Source organism: Miscanthus floridulus, chromosome 5 (genome assembly GCF_019320115.1).
Source record: "Miscanthus floridulus cultivar M001 chromosome 5, ASM1932011v1, whole genome shotgun sequence".
Taxonomy (NCBI): Eukaryota; Viridiplantae; Streptophyta; class Magnoliopsida; order Poales; family Poaceae; genus Miscanthus; species Miscanthus floridulus.
In genome coordinates this window covers 37,134,462-37,151,629 of record NC_089584.1, presented here as the reverse complement: position 1 = coordinate 37,151,629, position 17,168 = coordinate 37,134,462, and the positions used below count along the sequence as shown (strand labels likewise).

Below are 17,168 nucleotides of genomic sequence, written 5' to 3'. Positions count from 1 at the left end.
ATCTCTTATCACGGTGGTATAACCTTCACTACCTCTCTTGTATTTACTTTCTAGTGTAGCTAAGCTCTTTAGTGTAACTAGTTTTGAGAGCTAGTTTGAGTTTTATTAGTTTGGTTAGTGATGCTCTTTAGTTAGTCTTTGAGAGCTCACTAACTTATAGAGTAGTGACTTAGCCATTGTGTGAATTAGAGATCATAACAACTAGATTTGTGGATAGGTGACTTGCATTTTTAGTAGGTTAGCACAACACTTGTTTCACCTCATAATTATCTAACCACTTGGCTTACTGTTGTTGTAGAATTTTTAATAGGCTATTCACCACCCCTCTAGCCATTAGGACCTTTCAGTCACATAGGGTAGAGTCGACAATGCCGCAACCACCTCCTGGTGCCGCTGCCACCATTCTGGCACTTGATCGCCGGGAGTTGTCTGCTGCGGCACGATCTCCCCCATGTGAGCCTTCTCGAGGCTTCCATGGACTTCAAGAAGCCCTTGCCCGAAGGGGCTGACGAGTGGGCCCTAAAGCCCTTCGCTCCTAGAGTTGGTGAAGTCTCTTGTCCTGCTGTGTCATGTCGATTGCATGACCCTGCTGAGAGAGCGATCAACAAGGCCACGCGCCCGTTAAACGGGCAGACGACATGGCATCTTGGTACCTGTCAGGCCTTGAATGCCTGGCAAGTTCTTGAGCCGAGTCCTGACCCATGGCTCGAGGTGTTGGTTGCCGCCTTGGTGCTGGCCTGAGTGTACGCTGGGTAGAGTCATGCTCGGGCGCCATCGCTTGGCAATCCGGGGCCGTGACAAGCCCCAGAGCCCCGAGCAGCGGCTGGAGGTGTGCTCGGGTTCATCCTGACTCCTTCCAAAGGATGCGCACGAGCGTACCCGATAGACATAGCCCCCGAGCTCCCAAGCGATATGTGAGATCGTCGAAGGATCTATCTGTTGGCTTCCTCTTTCTTGAGGACTTAACATACCCTTATATTAGACTCTCGTCACCATCACTTTTGTATATGCCAATCACCTGTTGCGAGGCATCTAGCGTGTGTCATTGGAAAAACTTCTTGTTGTATTAGTCGATCCAATATTTTGGTGACCTATGTAACTACAGATATAATCACATAATTTGATTTGGAACACAATAAGAATCACAAAATTTCATTTCGTTTGTCTTTATCTCAGCTTGAGATGCATAATGGTTTACTTCGTGGTATCCATGGTTAAATACTGTCTATAACAAGTGTGTTGATTTTAGATTTATCTCTAATAATAAAAAAAAACAAAATTTCTGGCTATTCTTTTCGTCCAGCCCGTTCATAGTAGCCCAACAGTCGACCTAATCCTGACTCTGTTCGGCTTATCCCATATTAGACTTGTTCGGCTTCTTTTTTTTTTCAGCGGAGTATTTTTATCGCGACAATTCAGCGAGAACTGTGTTTCTTTGTTTCCGCTCGCCTCAGCTCAATTAACACACGCCTCCGTCCTGTCGTTCCTTCCTTTCCTCGTCCCGTCGTTTTTTTTTTTTTCTCTCGGAGGCCCTCACTTCCCTAAGCTGGCGGCGCGACGCACCGGGAGATGGACGGCGGCGCGAGCGCAGGCCGGAGGTGCGTCTCCTCGCTGCTCGCCTGGAGATGGACGGCGGCGCGGGCTCAGGCCAGAGGAGCACCTCCTCACGGCGCGCCTGGAGATGGACGGCGCCGAGGGCGTCCACCGCGGCCACTCAGGCCGGCTCCGCCGGCAATCCAGGCCACCCAGCGCGGCCACAGCTGGTTGGCCGGCCACCCGCCATGGCCGTCGTAGACCCCCAGACCGGACCCCGCAGCCACCCAGGCTGACCGGCGCGGCTACATTCGGCCGCCCTCCCTTCCATCCCAGGTGCCCAGCTGCTGTGTTCTTCCAAGTTGCCGGCGCCGCCGTGTTGGCCGAGGTAGTCGGAATTGGATTGGAATCAAATGAGAAAACCAAACAATACGCTTCCTAATCATAGAACTTCAATGGTTGACTTCGTTAAAATGACCCTTTAAACATTGGCTTCTTATTTTGGATGACAATTGGCGTATTTCTTCACTTTGTTAATTAAAATACATGTATTTTGGCCCTCTTGTACCCCTTCTGCCCTTCTGCTCTTGTATTGTTGATCAATCGTACCAATTGATCTACCCGACGTTCCTCCTTCCCTCCGAGACCGACGCCGCCCTAAGCATCGACGCCGCCGTTCCTCCTTCCCCTCCTCCCGCCGCCGCCGTACCCTTCCCTTCCTCGACTCCCATGGATGGATCGCCGCCCAAAGATGATGATGGCCGCCCGATCGCCATGGAGGGCCAAGCAACCGCAGCGCTGCCGGCCTCTGGCCTTGCCGCGCGTGCTGAGGGCCTGGTGGCGCCGGCTGAGGGCCTAGCTGCGCCGGCCGCGGCGGCTGATGGAGGTGTTTCGCCGGCAGTGGAGGCCTCTCCCGACGCCATGTCCAGTGCTCTAGCCCTAGCCAGAACGTTGATGCCCACTGTTCCTCTTCCGACAGTAGAGTACAACCTTCCTATTCTTGAAGTGCAAAGGTATTGGCCTTTATGCTTTCTGTTTTTTTTTACCACGATAGTAGTAGACAGTATTAAAACTTCTGTGAGACCATACCTTTTGCCGCATTGACACACTGTCTATCCACCTCCCAAGTGCTGGATCAAACATCTCAACTTCTGAGAAAACTGCAGACCCATCTCCACCACCAATAGCAAATATTTTATCATTCAATGTAGTTCCAGCAAGGCTTCCTTTTGCATGTTTCAAGCGGGGGCATGTTATCCATTTATTACTGCCCATACTGTAGCATTCCACTTCAATAAAAAGAATGCAGATAGTCAACAGCTTGGAACTTATATAAAACACTTGATCATGTTAGAACATTTACCTGTGTGATACCATGAACTGCCATCCCCACCACCAAAAATATAGAGATGATCCTTCAATGCAGCTACTGCTGCATATGCACGGGCTGAGCTCATTGAACACAGAGGCACTACTCTGTCTATCTTAGGGCAAAAGGAATCTAGTGATGACAGGCAAGTACTGCCCCTGTAGCCACCTATTAGGAATATTGATGCAAATACGATAACCTCTATTACTTGAAAACTAAAGCCAACATTTGGTCAATTATTATTACTGAATGTGAATTAATATTCATTTGGTCAATTATTATTACTGAATGTGAATTAAAGCCAACATTTGGTCAATTATTTGGTCAATTAATATTCATTTTCAGGAAGAAGTGAACCGCACAAAGAGGGTGGCACAGTGCATCTGTTCTGAATATCACAGGAAGGCTGCAGTGGCTACCATCGACAAGAGCAAGCTCATGTACCTGATCTACTGTCTGCTGGGGATCATCATGTTTCTGTTGGTTGCCTTCTTCTTCAAGGCCAATTGACAGATCTGAGCTTGTTGTGTTACCTGTTAGATGAAGTAGTTGGGTAAGGTGGTTGGCACTTGGGTATGGTAGTCATGGTAGTTAACGGTTTAGTCTTAGCTGTTAACTAAAAGTTTCTGGCTCTTTTGCTCATGCAGTAGTAGCAGCTGATGCAGTGTTAGATGAAGTCTGATGAACTTGTGTAATGTGATGAAGTGAGGTAGCACTCAGTACTGATGAATGCCACGAGTTGGCTTCTTTTGTTTGTGCCCAACTCAGTTTCAGAACTACTGATTGGTGCACCTCTTCTGTAAATGCTAATGCTAAGTACTAGTCTATGGCAATGTGCATGTTGTACTATGCATTTGTGCTCTTCGAATTCTTAGAAATGATACTAATTCAGTCACAGAACCATTTGCAAAATAGGATAAGCCGAATGAAATGTATCTCATTGAGTTAGCAGTTACACTTGCTGTCTTCAAATGATAACAATTTGTAACACCTTAAAAATCTGCTCCTTTTTAAATAGAGATAAAATGGCTACTGGCCGTACCAACGGTGGGAAGCAGTCCTCGGCGGCGCGGTGCGGCACGGAGAAGCCGCCGTGCGTGCTGGTGTCGGAGGCCGTGAGCGTCTTGCAGAACATGTGCGGCGTCCGTGCGAGCGGCTTCATGGCGGCCCCGTCCTCGCCGTCGCGACCCGTGTCCTCGTCCTCCCGAACCCGTGCCCGCCTCTCCGCGTCGCCGCCGATGTGCTCGAGGTGGCCCTGCGGCAGGTACAAGATGGCGCTGCCCTTGCACGGCAGCAGCGCGACGGGTCCCGCGCACACGTGCCACAGCTCCAAGCACACGGTGCCACCGGCCCTGGCGGCCACAGGCGGCGCCTCCGCCTCCGCCTCATCCTCCTCCTCCACGGTGTTGAGGTCAATGCCTGCCATGGCCCTGGTCGGCCGCAGCAGCTGGCTCCACGGAAGGAGCAGACGACGGCAGCAAAGCGCCGGTGTGGCGAGGGATGGAGCTGAGGAAGCGAGTGAGGAGTATCTGAGTAGGGCAGAAGGGTCACAAGAGAGCCAAAATACATGTATTTTGATTAACAAAGTGAAGAAATACGCCAAATGTCATCTAAAATAAGAAGCCAACGTTTCAGTTATTTTAACGAAGTCTATAATTGCAATTTTCTCGAATCGGGCTTTACATCCCGGGTATGTTACGAACTCCATGTTCGACACGAATTCTTTCAGCTTTTTTTTTTTCGGTTCTATCTTATAGGCTTATATAAAATTAAAAGGTGCCATTGGGATATCACCGAAGAGCAGAACAAGTACCTGAATCTCGCCGAACAGAGAAGCATCTCGACGATCAGAACAAGTACCTGATCTTGCCGTACACACCTCACCTTCAAATTCTGATCTCGAGCTGAGCACGAACCAAATCTTCTCGACATACACACGATCGACAAGGTTAGCTTCCTTACTGATTGTTCTTATTTACCGATATAAGTACTATTAGTTGGGATTTTTGAAAGATTACTTCATATACGATATTCCCTATGGATTCACTAGGTTTAGTTTTTCATATGTGCTATTCGAGTTCACTTGTGCTAGGCCAATATGTGATTTGGGCTCTCTGATATGTGAAAACACACATTTTTTCTGGTTTGGTTATTGCTGCAGACATATCTCAATTAAATAATTTGTTTATTGATGTTTTCACAGAGAATGGATCATAATGTTGAATCAAGCGCTGTTGAGCATTTTGTTGATCGACCCTCAAAGAAAGTTAAATGTTCCGAATCAGATTTTTGGAATCAGATAGAAAGTTAAATGTTGATCCATTGTCTTCATTAGATTTGTTGGAATTAGATAGAAAGATAATTAGTGATTCATTACCTTCACCTGCATCTCCAACCATCCTTACATTATCTCCAAATCTTGAATCGGAAGATAAGCAAGTGAGTGAATTAGATGATGATAAGCAATTAGAAGAAAACAAACAGATCATAGTTGAAGGTAACGTTTTTCATCTTTATGTACTTTTGTATCATCTATCCTTTTCATTGTAATACTGATTTGTTATCTCTAATTTCTTAATTTATAGATAAGCAGATGGCTGAAATAGATGATGATGATAAACAGCATGAAGAGCATAAACAGAACAAAGTTGCTTGTTCCTTGTGTATTTGGCCCAATTGTATGCTTGCTGGTTCAACGTGAGCACTTTCAAGAAAATTCATGGCGAGCTTTGTAAACTACTGGAAGTTTTCTTGTTCCAGTTCATGGGATTCGGTGAATTTGAGAGACTGATACGGCATCAGCCAGTGTAAGTTGATATTGATTTCCCTTCTTTAAAGAAACACTGATTTCTCCTATATATGTCTGCTCCTGCAGTTTCAGAACTGAAGCGGAACAAGGGCATATTTTCTGAATTTATGGCCTCTGCTGAGTCGAGCCTTGCCATCCTGTGAGTGCACGTCCAGCAGCAACTGCTGCTCCAGACCATGATACTCTCCGATCTCCATCTAAAAGGTCAGGAGGGAGGAGATGCCAGTTCAGTGATGAGCCACTCACCCCGGCAGGAAAGCACACTGAGGTAAGTAGCCGATTTAACCTTGAGACCATTTGTTCGGGTCAGGAGCCAATTCATTTTGATTTTGATTAGAGACTGGACATTGCAAACATACTATATATAGAACTGCTACGATGAGTGAATCTCCAGCACCAGTTGTAGCTATGAGTTCAACAGGTGGTATGACTTGGCACTTATCTCGAGCATAAACAAGTGAATTTAGAAAATAACCAGTTCTTTAGTAGCAGGTCTGGTATAGTTGTAGCTATGAGTTCAACAGGTGGTATGACTTGGCACTTATCTCGAGCATAAACAAGTGAATTTAGAAAATAACCAGTTCTTTGGTAGCAGGTCTGGTATAGTGGTATGTCAGTGAAGGAATAAAACTATGCCTATTCGTTCTCATGCAGCTGGCATCCTGCTATGTTACTGAATTTGACTGAAAACAAAGGACAAAAGCTTAAACAAATGGAGTAGGAAAGTGATCTATGCTTATTCTTTCTCGTGTTCCAGGCTTCATATGTTACTGAAGAAAAGGAGTTATGCCTACAAGTTCTTAAGTAGCAGGCTAGGGGGAGAACCCCTTAAGCTTGGTAAACCCTATAATGCAAACAGAGTTCCAAACAAAAATACTGACTCAAAGACATCATCGGAGGCTGACAGTGTGTTCACTGGGAGCATAAAGCTGGGCCCTTGCTAGAAGCCGAACTCAAGTCTGCTGCTCCGAATGATCCTCTCATCGGCGAGCCAGCAGTGGTGACAAATGATCCCAGGAAACATGACCTCAAGTGCAGGTACGGTTTGTTTGATGTGAACCTACCATGGCCCATCTGCCATATTGAACATGCTATGATTTAGATGCTACTCAGCTCATATATGCGTGTGCATAGATAGTTTCTGAATTGTTCCCATGAATTGCTGCTAGCCAGTTGTTTGATGTTAATTAATCCAGTAGTGGTATCGTATGGTTAATCTATGCCCCTTATGTTGTTCTTTTTAGGTTGTTGAGAATTTGTCAGTGGTTCAGTGATGTTAATTAATTCAATAGTTGTATCATGTGGTTAATCTATTCCCCTTATGTTATTCTTTTTAGGTTGAGAAGTTTTCAAAGATTCAGAGTGTTGAATGGCATGTCACTTTCATTTTCCATCAAGGTTTTAAATAGCCGGCTAAGCCTCTTAGCTGCTGTCCTCACCAACAGCTAAGGGCAGCTATAGCGGGCTATAGCTGCGGCTAAGACATTTAGCTGTTTTTACAAAAAATTAAAAAAAAATACACAGAACCATGTCACAAATATTTAATTATTTGCTTGAACAAGCAATCAAGCATAGATCCTACAATGTACAACTGATCTTTAAATTATAATGTGAACAATCAGTAAAACTAATTTCAAATGAGCTGCTTAGTAAAGAAGATATTTAATTATCTGAGTTGTTTTCACACAAATTTATAGCCTGAGTGCCAATAGGGCTGCGATGGACGAATGGATTGGGTGAGGGAGGCTTTACTGGGCCGCGTGGTCGATTTGCTGGCCCAACAACAGTTTAGCTACAACTAAATTATGGTTCATTTAGCGGCAATCTCTAGCTATCTCCGGCTATTAGCCTCTTGCTTTTCTTAACGCTAAAAGTGATATATCTTAGCTTTAGTCTTGCCCAATAGCTATAGCCAGATATAGCTCCAGCTATAGCCGGCTATTTAAAACTTTGTTTTCCATACGAGTCCTAATGAGGTGGACCTGATGTTGGTCAAGTAAAAATTGTCGTCGAGGCATATGGTGGAATTATAATTGGTTGCATGGTCTCTGGTGCCATCTTTTAGGAGAAAATTATTATATGTACATCATCCAGTAGAAAATGGAGTTTCTCTTAATATTCATATGTGGTGTACTTTCTGGTCATATCAAGGTTTTTTGTTATACTACATGCAGATGTTATACATGCCTTCTACATATCCAGTGAGTCAGCTTAGAAAACGATAACTAGGAAAAAAATATTTTTAACCTAAATGTGTCTTAGTTTGGAGCATGCTGGAACGACTAGCCCCGCCACTGCTGCCACTAGCTAGATATATCTGGAGGCCGGGGAGGGGAGATATGGAGGCGTGGGATCTGGAATCTAAGGATCCGCGGCCGTCGGGTTGGGGAGCCGATGGTTGCAGCCTGTGCAAGATAAGGGAGATAGAAAATCATGGAAGTGAATAGAAGATGGGAGAGTTCCGATCTATGTGGTGGCTGTTTTTTTATTTATCTATGTGGTGGTTGCCGATTGCGGGCTGGTTTGTATCGTTGCTGGTTCGTGAAGAAGTACTGCTGGCTGGTTTGTGTGAGAGAAAAATACTGTTCCGACTGAAAATTTACGATCGTTTACGACAAGCCACAGCCAAACGAACAGGCTATAGGGCTGGACTGGATATTTGAAGACGGGTTACTCATACTCCGTAATGGCACGTGAGTTTTCGAAAATAAATCTATTTTTTGAGAGACATATGTCTCAATAATCAACTTTATAGTAGCGCAACAAGTTATTATACGTTCTGTTATAATGCATGGACACGTTTACTAGATGGTAAAGAGTTTTATTCCAAGACACGTCCAGCGACAGTACGTAATCTGAATTCAAGACCTATTGGAACAAATAGCATGTCCGCTCAGTACATATTTGACTCAGAAATTTTCTAGAGATGACTGCACGATAACTTATACTTCCCGTTGCAACGCACGGGCATGATTGCTAGTAACAATAAGGAATAGGTTCTCCTTCAGTGTTCTACTTTGATACCAGATTTGTTAGCGGCTCAAAGCAGAGGATAGAAGAGCAGGAGAGAAGATTGGGTTCCCAGCGGCAGAGAGCCGACGAGGACAGAGTTCCGTGTTGGAGAAGAAAGAGGTCTTGGCTTTATCTTCTCTAGCTATTTCTACTCTCCCTTTCTGGGCCAACAGACACACATTACAAGCCCACTTTGGGCCTCTCAGCTACTTGGGCGCTATCTTGGTGCGATTGCTCCTCCGGGCCTTGCAGAGGTTGGGCTGGTTCTGCTGGCCGTAGTGTGAGGCTTGAAAACATGCAAGCGACTCTACATGTGGCTGTTTCTTCTTCATTTTATTTCTGGCGAGGATTAATTTGACCCATCTCTGTTTTTTAATGGAGGAATTTCCCGTGGAGAATCGGTGATGGCATTGCCATCTACTAGTTGTGAGCCGTGTCTGGGGACAGCGAACCTCACACTCACGCCACGAGAAAAATCAACACATGCGATTGCGAGTGTTGGACATGGACAGGGTCGGGACTCAGGAGCCAGAAGCAGAACCACAGGAGTCCATTTCGTCGTGCTGTGCCCCTGTATTATCAGCTTTGAAAGGCCTCATCTTCCGGCCAACCTGCTCTTTGCAGTTGACGCCTCTGTTTCCCCTTCAATTTCCATCCGCAATGCTACGCAGCTTCTCTGCAACAAACCAGCACACAGCTCAATTCGCAGCCGGGAGCGAGACTGACCGAGGCATATCAATGGAGCTGGCGGCGGCGGCCATGGGCTGCTCATGGGCGAGCTGACCCTCGAGGGGCGTGTTAGGGAAGACGTCCTCTCCCTCTAGAGGGAGATGACCTTCGTGCATGCGGCTCTCTACTCTATTTGTGGCCTGAGCATGGGCCTCCCGACCTGATCCGCCAGTGCATTGGGTCAGGTTTGGATCATAATTATCAACCCTTGTCCTAACCCAGTGAAAAGAAATTGGTTCGATTAAAGAAAATCCGAGAAATAGCCTAACCTGGCCCAACCCACCAATACGTGAGGCCAAGCTTTGGCAACAGATTTTAACCTGACATTTTTTTTTTCTAGCGTGATCCGACCCAGCGTTTGATAGTTCTAGGCATCTGGCAGCAACATCTTCCCCAATGATCTCTATTAGCACCTTATTGGGAGAGTTGTATTGAGGGAGCTGTTGGGAGAGTTGCATACTTGCATTGGGGGAGCTGTTGGAGATGCTCACAGCCAGAGTCCAGTCCGATCCACATGCAGAATAGGTTTTATTCAAACAAGCACTAACTGGGTTTCAAACTTTCAATCCAACAATGATAATAGCTGATTGGGAAATGTGATGTTTCTTCAAAATCATTCGAAACATCTATTCTCGCATACTGTTTAAGGATGTCCACAAGAGTAGCAGGGATACACTAGGGAAGACATTCAGTGTCAATCCAGTATCAATCATTTCATAAAGGAATCTGTGCTTCAGAAATTTTATAAAGATGATTCATACATGCCGGAAAGCATACGGACGTGACCAATGAATGGTGCTGAAACTAGCCTTCAGTTCAGAGGTAATGAAATATGTAATTCAGTGCATGTTACCTGTCAAAACAATGCATTTCTGTCAATTTAGTGGGTCTGTCTTTCATGGGAGCACATCTTAAACATACCGAATACAGAATCTGGAAGAAGTGCATGGCCAGCTTTATAACATCGCTCGACCCAAGATTATTGGGGAGGAAAAGTAAACATAAACCACCAAAGTCATGGAACAATGCCCCAATCAATGATCCAGCACTGTCCAATAGAAAATGATTAAGGCACCAAAGAGAAAACAGAAACAAAAATAGAGGTTTATTGGGCTGGATTTGGGGACGTCAGCTCCGGTGGGGCCTCTCGAGTGATGCCGATCGAGGAATTGTACTCCTCATCCTGGTGAGCAAACTTCTTGCGCAACACCTTCTCAAACTCAATCTTTTCAAGAGGCTTGGCATTCTCATCAGCATGTGCCTTGGACAGACTGGAATAGTTGGCAGCTGATTCCGCAATAAAAGCGATCTCGTCATCTGTGAGTTTCCTCAGAAATTTGGCAGGGTTCCCTCCCCATACCTAAATCCAACAGAGCATAGTCATGAAAGCATGCAGAAATAAGATACCAAACAAGGCCTCTGCAGCATATTCTCGTTCCGCTTCCACCCATGGACACTGAAAATATGTATGCCACATGGAAATGTACTAGACACCAAAGAACAATAATTAAGTGCTCGATGCAGTCTACGTGTTATTTGGGTTTCATCATCGCAAGAAAACCCTGCCTTGGTGGAACCAGTCGAGTGAAATAAAAAAGAAAAGAAAAAGTAAAGGTGCTTGAGACAGCGCAAGTAAGAACCAAAAGTAAAGGACAGTTGTGGAAGTGTGCTCAACCTCTCCACAAGGGATCCTAGTATTCTGCCGTACGAGGGCTCCAGCAGCTACCATCCCGTGCTTTTCAACAACGACACCATCTAATAGGGTTGCCCCCATGCCAACAAAAGCCTCATCCTCAACCGTGCATCCTTGTAACACAGCACTATGACCTGCCAAACAGAGTTGGAAATGTTAACTTTTGTGTATTTTTTTCTGGGTCAACTGTTTTGAAGTGCTCCGGCTCGGCCATACAGAGCAAGTTATGCCAAATGGTATTTACTGTCTTCAGTTCTGGTGTAATCAGATCCTGACTGGTCAAAAGAATTGTGCCAATACAAGACTGCAATGATTAAAGAAAGACATATTTCTTGAGGCATTTACCTACTGTGACGTTATTGCCAATGATTGTTGGAAAGACTTTCCCACTTAGATTAGATTTAGCCACATGCACAAGAGAATTGTCTTGTATATTGGTCCCAGATCCAATTTGTATGTTGTTTGCATCCCCTGAAATTGAAGTCATAGACTTGTTGATAGCAACATATAACAACTTGGAAGATCAAAATACAAAATAAAAGACTAAGATAAGAAAAAATATGTGAATAGCAAATTAGTTCACTTCTAGATCTTCACTCTGCAAATTAGCACTCCCTCTGTTCCAAATTATAGTACACTTTAGCTTATCTACAAGTTCAAATATGTGCACTATTTTAATTTTAAATTTTAATGAAACTAATTTGATGTTGTAGATGGTGGTGCATTTTTCGATAAACTTAGTCAACGTTAGATAAGTTTAACTTAGGGCAAAGCTAAAGTGGCCTATAATTTTGAACGGAGGGAGTATTCTGTAGTAAACAGTCCATAAAGGTCTTCTTTCCTCTTGTCCACGAATTGGTTGTGTTTTCAAATCTCTTCTTTTTGCACAAAACAAGAACAGTGAGTCTGTGTAGTGTGTACCGCACAACTACTGACATATGCCCACCTCTGAACCAGCCCTATTATATTAAGATAAAACACAAGATTAAAGAGCATATGCATATGGCCAAACTGTTGAATTAGAAGCAAATCCCACTGAATGCAACAAAAATTACTATCCAACATCAACATTGCATATTCATCAATATCACAGTTATAAAAAATAACAGATTTTTTGTCACCAAAAGCTGTCCGGAAATATACGATGACACAGCTTTTTCGCTAGGGTGGAACATTGTATATGAGCGGATGAGTACAATATGGAGATACACACATTATAGAAGTACCCACCATCCACCAATTAGCTCTTCTTTTCTTTTTGTGTAAAACAATCAAAATGATGCTCATTGGGACAGGAACCACAAACCTCTTAAGACGCACCCATACCAAATGGAAGCTCCTGGCCCAACTTGAACATCACCAATAAGGGATGCACTTGGAGCAACAAATGCGTCTTTATGAATATGAGGGGTTTTGTCAAAGATATTCATGATGGTGCGATGCCTTGAAACTGAAATGGTCCAAAGGGCAGTCATGTTAGCGATTGCTTATGTAATATTTGTGCATCGGATGACAACAATATAATAATCTTATGATGCTTGTAGAATGAAACAAATAATGATAGTCTTACTTATGGAGACAGAATCATGAAATAAAAGCAAAACCAAAAAGAGAGCATATATATTCTAATTCTGAAGGCAGAAGGAAGGGGCCATGGACTTAAAAAAATATCAGAAAACATGGACCAAAAGAAAAAGAAAAGACAGCACTAGAAGGCATCATATGGCAGGTGACAGGGTTTTCTTCACATGATCCAGTTGGGCCATGGAAACCAAATTTATCTGAATTATTGACTTGGTGGATGCAAAAATTTAAAACCAGAAGGATAAATAACACATTATACTGCTTGCAAGCATTCTCCCAGATTTTCTACAATGTAAGACACATGGTAGAACAATTATTAAACGCTTACAAGTGGGAGCATCAATATCCATACTGCAGATATATCAATTGCAAACCCATTGAATCATGATATTCCTGTAAGACATAATCTGCTGCTGATCTCTCTCTCTCTCTCTTGTTACAGCAGAGTTGGCATTTGGTCAGCTCGGCTATCCAGTCTCTACTGCTGTAGCAGTATGGCAATAGGCCACCTCTAGTACATTAGTTGTTAGCTATTACATCAGTCATGTCTTGGTAGTGGGTTGATCTAAGCTTTGTACTGCTAGTACTAGGAGTAGTTGGTGTACCTTAGGAGTAGGTAGTTGGTGTACTCACCAACAACTATGTACCTGGTAGAGGTACTAGCACTTGTATATATATCACACCTAAGGCAATGCAAAAGAACAGTTCAGTTTGTCACATCCAGAAACAGAGCTTTCGGCCAACAATCACTGGACGACGTTCGCGGGTCGGGTATGTCAGTCGCTTCATGGAGGACCCGCGCGACAATCACTGGACGGCGGTGAAGAGGCTGCTGTGCTACGTCAAGGGTACGCTCGATCAAGCGATCTTCCCCAAGAGGGGCGGCAAGGGTGGGCTGCGGCTCATGGTCTTCAGTGAGGCACCCCCAAGGCAAAGGAAGGTGAGCCGGAGCTCACTGTTTTCGGCGATGTAGACATGGAGGGCGACATCAACGAGCGACGGAGCACCTCTGGCGTGCTCGTCTTTCTTGGAGCGGCCCCCATTGCTTGGCAGTCGCTGAAGCAAAAGATCGTGGCGCTGTCGACGTGCGAGGCAGAGTACGTCGCAGCAGCCACGGCGGCGTGCCAGGCTGTGCCGGCTGCTGGGCGAGCTGACCAGCGAGAAAGCTCACCCGCCAGCTCTGATGGTGGACAACCAGCCCGCCATCGCCCTCGCCAAGAACCATGTCCTCCACGACCGGAGCAAGCATATTGACATCAAGTTCCACTTCCTCCGGGACTGCATCGATAGAGGGCGGATCGTCATCAAGTTCGTCGAGACCGGCAGACAGCTCACTGACATCCTCACCAAGTCACTTGGGCGCCTGCGGTTCATGGAGCTAAGGAAGATGATTGGCATGGATGAGGTCAAGGCATCGGGTTAGCAGCAGGATTAGGGGAAAGAATTGTAAGACATAATTTGTTGTTGATCTCTCTCTCTCTGCAGCAGAGTTGGCATTTGGTCAGCTCGGCTGTCCAGTCTCTACTGCTGTAGCAGTATGGCAATAGGCCACCTCTAGTACATTAGTTGGTAGCTATTACATCAGTCATGTCTTGGTAGTGGGCTGATCTAAGCTTTGTACTGCTAGTACTAGGAGTAGTTGGTGTACCTTAGGAGTAGGTAGTTGGTGTACTCACCAACAACTATGTACCTGGTAGAGGTACTAGCACTTGTATATATATCACACCTAAGGCAATACAAAAGAGCAATTCAGTTTGCCACATCCAGAAGCAGAGCTTTCGGCCAGCGTTGGGCTTGTGCTGTGTGCGTGTGAGCTGTTCTCAATATCTTCTTCTACCTCTAGCCATAGTGAGTGAGTGTGCTGGTAAGCTTACTGCTTACTTGTGCAGGGCAACCGAGGGACCAACAATTCCCTTTCCACAAAGAGTTCTTGCTGCATGATTTCATTATAGATAGTGTAACCATATTATCAACATTCAATATATATTAAAACTATATATTGCAATATATAGTTAAGCATACTTGCAATACTATTTTTAGCATATATGATTCTTAGCCAGCCCAATGCACCACAAATCTGCAGCATGAAGCACCCCATGAGAGTAGCTAATTCTAAGATAGGTAGAGGACAGAAGTATGCGATGAGAAACAGTTCTTGCACTTTCAGTTTCCTCAACAAGCCCCTCCCTCCCCCCCCCCCCCCCCCCCCCCCCCTTCCCACACACACACGCAAAAAAAATGCTAGTTATTACTTATTAGAGCCAGAATTGTCATGAACTGGTAAACGTCCTAGTCTCCTAGTTCATTGGTTGGCCATCTTCGTCAAAAAATGACATTTAGAAAAAGGCGGTAAAATGCATGACTACAAATTTTTGTGCATGAATGTCCTATGAAGGAAATAAGACAACCATGCTCCATGGTTACTGGGGTGAGGATGTGCATCCCTCCACCCCTAACATCCTAGATTCAAATCAGTGGTTCTACAACAGTTATAGATGAAGGGAGGTTCCAAGGGTCCAGCTAGATGGCTGACTGCTCAAAATCATCTGGTTCAACAATATACTTTCCTGTGCAAAGAAGCTAACATGCACATACAAGATTAGGTAGAAGATAAGGAGAAAACAGAAAACAAGCGGAACCTAAAGAAGTTTAATTGCACTTGAATGATTCCCAAAAGTATAAGGTTGAGATGAGTATTCTTGAAAATCTATGATTAAGGTCCCAGCAACTCATGAAATAAACATTCTCATGACTGAAGCAGATCTACATATACTATACAATATACTACACATAGAAACAGGTCTAAATGGCGACAATCCTATATTACATATAGGATTGTCGCCATTTAGACCTGTTTCTATGTGTAGTATATTGTTCATTTCGGGAACTTCTAGTCCTACAAAATTCGCACCACCTTGTAAAACCCAATGCTACCAAAAAATGATCCACAATTCATACAGATATGGTCGACCTACTCAATCTTATCAACTCTTGTACATTTAATACGATCAGCCACCGTGCAACATCAATGAAAACATGCATAAAGGAGCAGGTCCATTTCAGCTCAAATCAGCGCGCAATAAGCTAACAACACAAAACTCTGGACAATCCTCGAGTGAACCAGCCTATCCTTCTTAGATAGGGGATTTGCGTGCCGGACGCGAAAACACAACATTTCCCTAATCGCTACTAACCCTACCCAGCAATCCCCATTCGCTCAATCCTTTCGGCCGCTCAGGACAGACGAAATCCCCTCAGCGCCCGCAGTGCTCCGCTAATCGATGGACACGGGAGGGTGATTTTAGAGGAGGACGGGCTGTGCCGGAGGGGCGGCGTCACTTACTCTGCTCGTGGAAGAAGTACTTGCCCTGCAGGCGGCAGCCGAGGCGGTCGAGGGCCTGGCCGGTCTCCCGGATCCAGAAACCCACCGCGTACATCGCCTTTCCCAGACCCGCCATCTCCTCGGGCGGCGGCGGAGGCGGCCAAAATCGCGAGCGGCGGAGGCGAAGCGAGGCGAATGCGCTCGTGCCCTTGGAGATCTCAAGGAAGGAGGAGGGGAGCCGAGGCGAAGGGGAAGGAGAGGAACGGAGGCTGGGCACTGGGCCTGCTGTGCTGGGGTTTGCTCGGTGGTCGGAGAACTTTACCCTTTTGCCCCCTTGGCAGGAGTGAATTGAGAAGTGCGTGATGTCGAAACGAGAAGGGGAATCGTGTTTTTTTTTTCAATTAGGTCTATTTTGGTTTTTTTTTTTCAAAACACCCTAAAAAACTAAAAAAAAAAGCTAAAGCTGGGCATGCTGCAATCGAGGTCTCAAACGCACTTGTTTGGCAGGGCTTCATTCGTTAAATTGTCAGCTCTGGCATCTTGATTCTTCGGTTAAGTAATTGTTGGGATTTGACTTCGCCAACAAAATTTAGTCATGTTTGTTTGTCTTATGAACCGTATTATTTTAGCGAACGAATATTATTTTTCTCTCATAATAAATCAGCGAACAGTACTTTCAGTCATGGCTTTTCAGCAAAGCGAACAGGGCCTTAGCCCCTGGAACTTTGAAGTTAAAATAGTGATTTCCATAACAAAATTTACCTGCAGGCAAAAGAAGCAGAGCGTAAATGAAAATTTGACTTTGCAAGAAGGAATTCGTCTTTGCTGGAGAGACCTCATCTTCGCCAAAGACAAGAAGGAAACAAAACCAAGCGAAGACAGATTTGACTTCGCTTGATATTCTGGAGTTGGAAAAGAGACGGAATGAAAATTAACTAAGTCCAAGAGACGAAGGCATTGAGAATATTAAAAACTAAGAGATTGAAGAATGAAAGCTTAGACAAGGAAAAAGTCCACTTCGCCCTTATAGTTGAAAAGGGTTGTAAATATATGAGTCAGGGGTATAAAGGTCATTTGTATATAAAATACGAAAACTAGGACCTCTATAAATACCCTG

At 44.7% G+C, this 17,168-nt stretch overlaps 1 protein-coding gene and 1 long non-coding RNA gene across 2 annotated transcripts; one reads left to right on the top strand and one right to left on the bottom strand.

Moving 5' to 3' along the window:
• Positions 1–1,558: 1,558 nt before the first annotated feature.
• LOC136451972 (uncharacterized) lies at positions 1,559–3,751 on the top strand. Its single transcript, XR_010758701.1, has 2 exons — positions 1,559–1,921; positions 3,248–3,751. It is a non-coding gene; the product is annotated as an uncharacterized lncRNA (long non-coding RNA).
• Positions 3,752–10,245: 6,494 nt separating this feature from the next.
• LOC136451971 (gamma carbonic anhydrase 1, mitochondrial-like) lies at positions 10,246–16,367 on the bottom strand. Its single transcript, XM_066452651.1, has 5 exons — positions 16,073–16,367; positions 12,452–12,595; positions 11,491–11,616; positions 11,128–11,279; positions 10,246–10,812 (listed from the first exon to the last, which is right to left on the bottom strand). The coding sequence occupies exons 1-5, from the start codon at positions 16,185–16,187 to the stop codon at positions 10,558–10,560; spliced, it is 792 nt and encodes a 263-aa protein (XP_066308748.1). The 5' UTR covers positions 16,188–16,367; the 3' UTR covers positions 10,246–10,557.
• Positions 16,368–17,168: the final 801 nt, after the last annotated feature.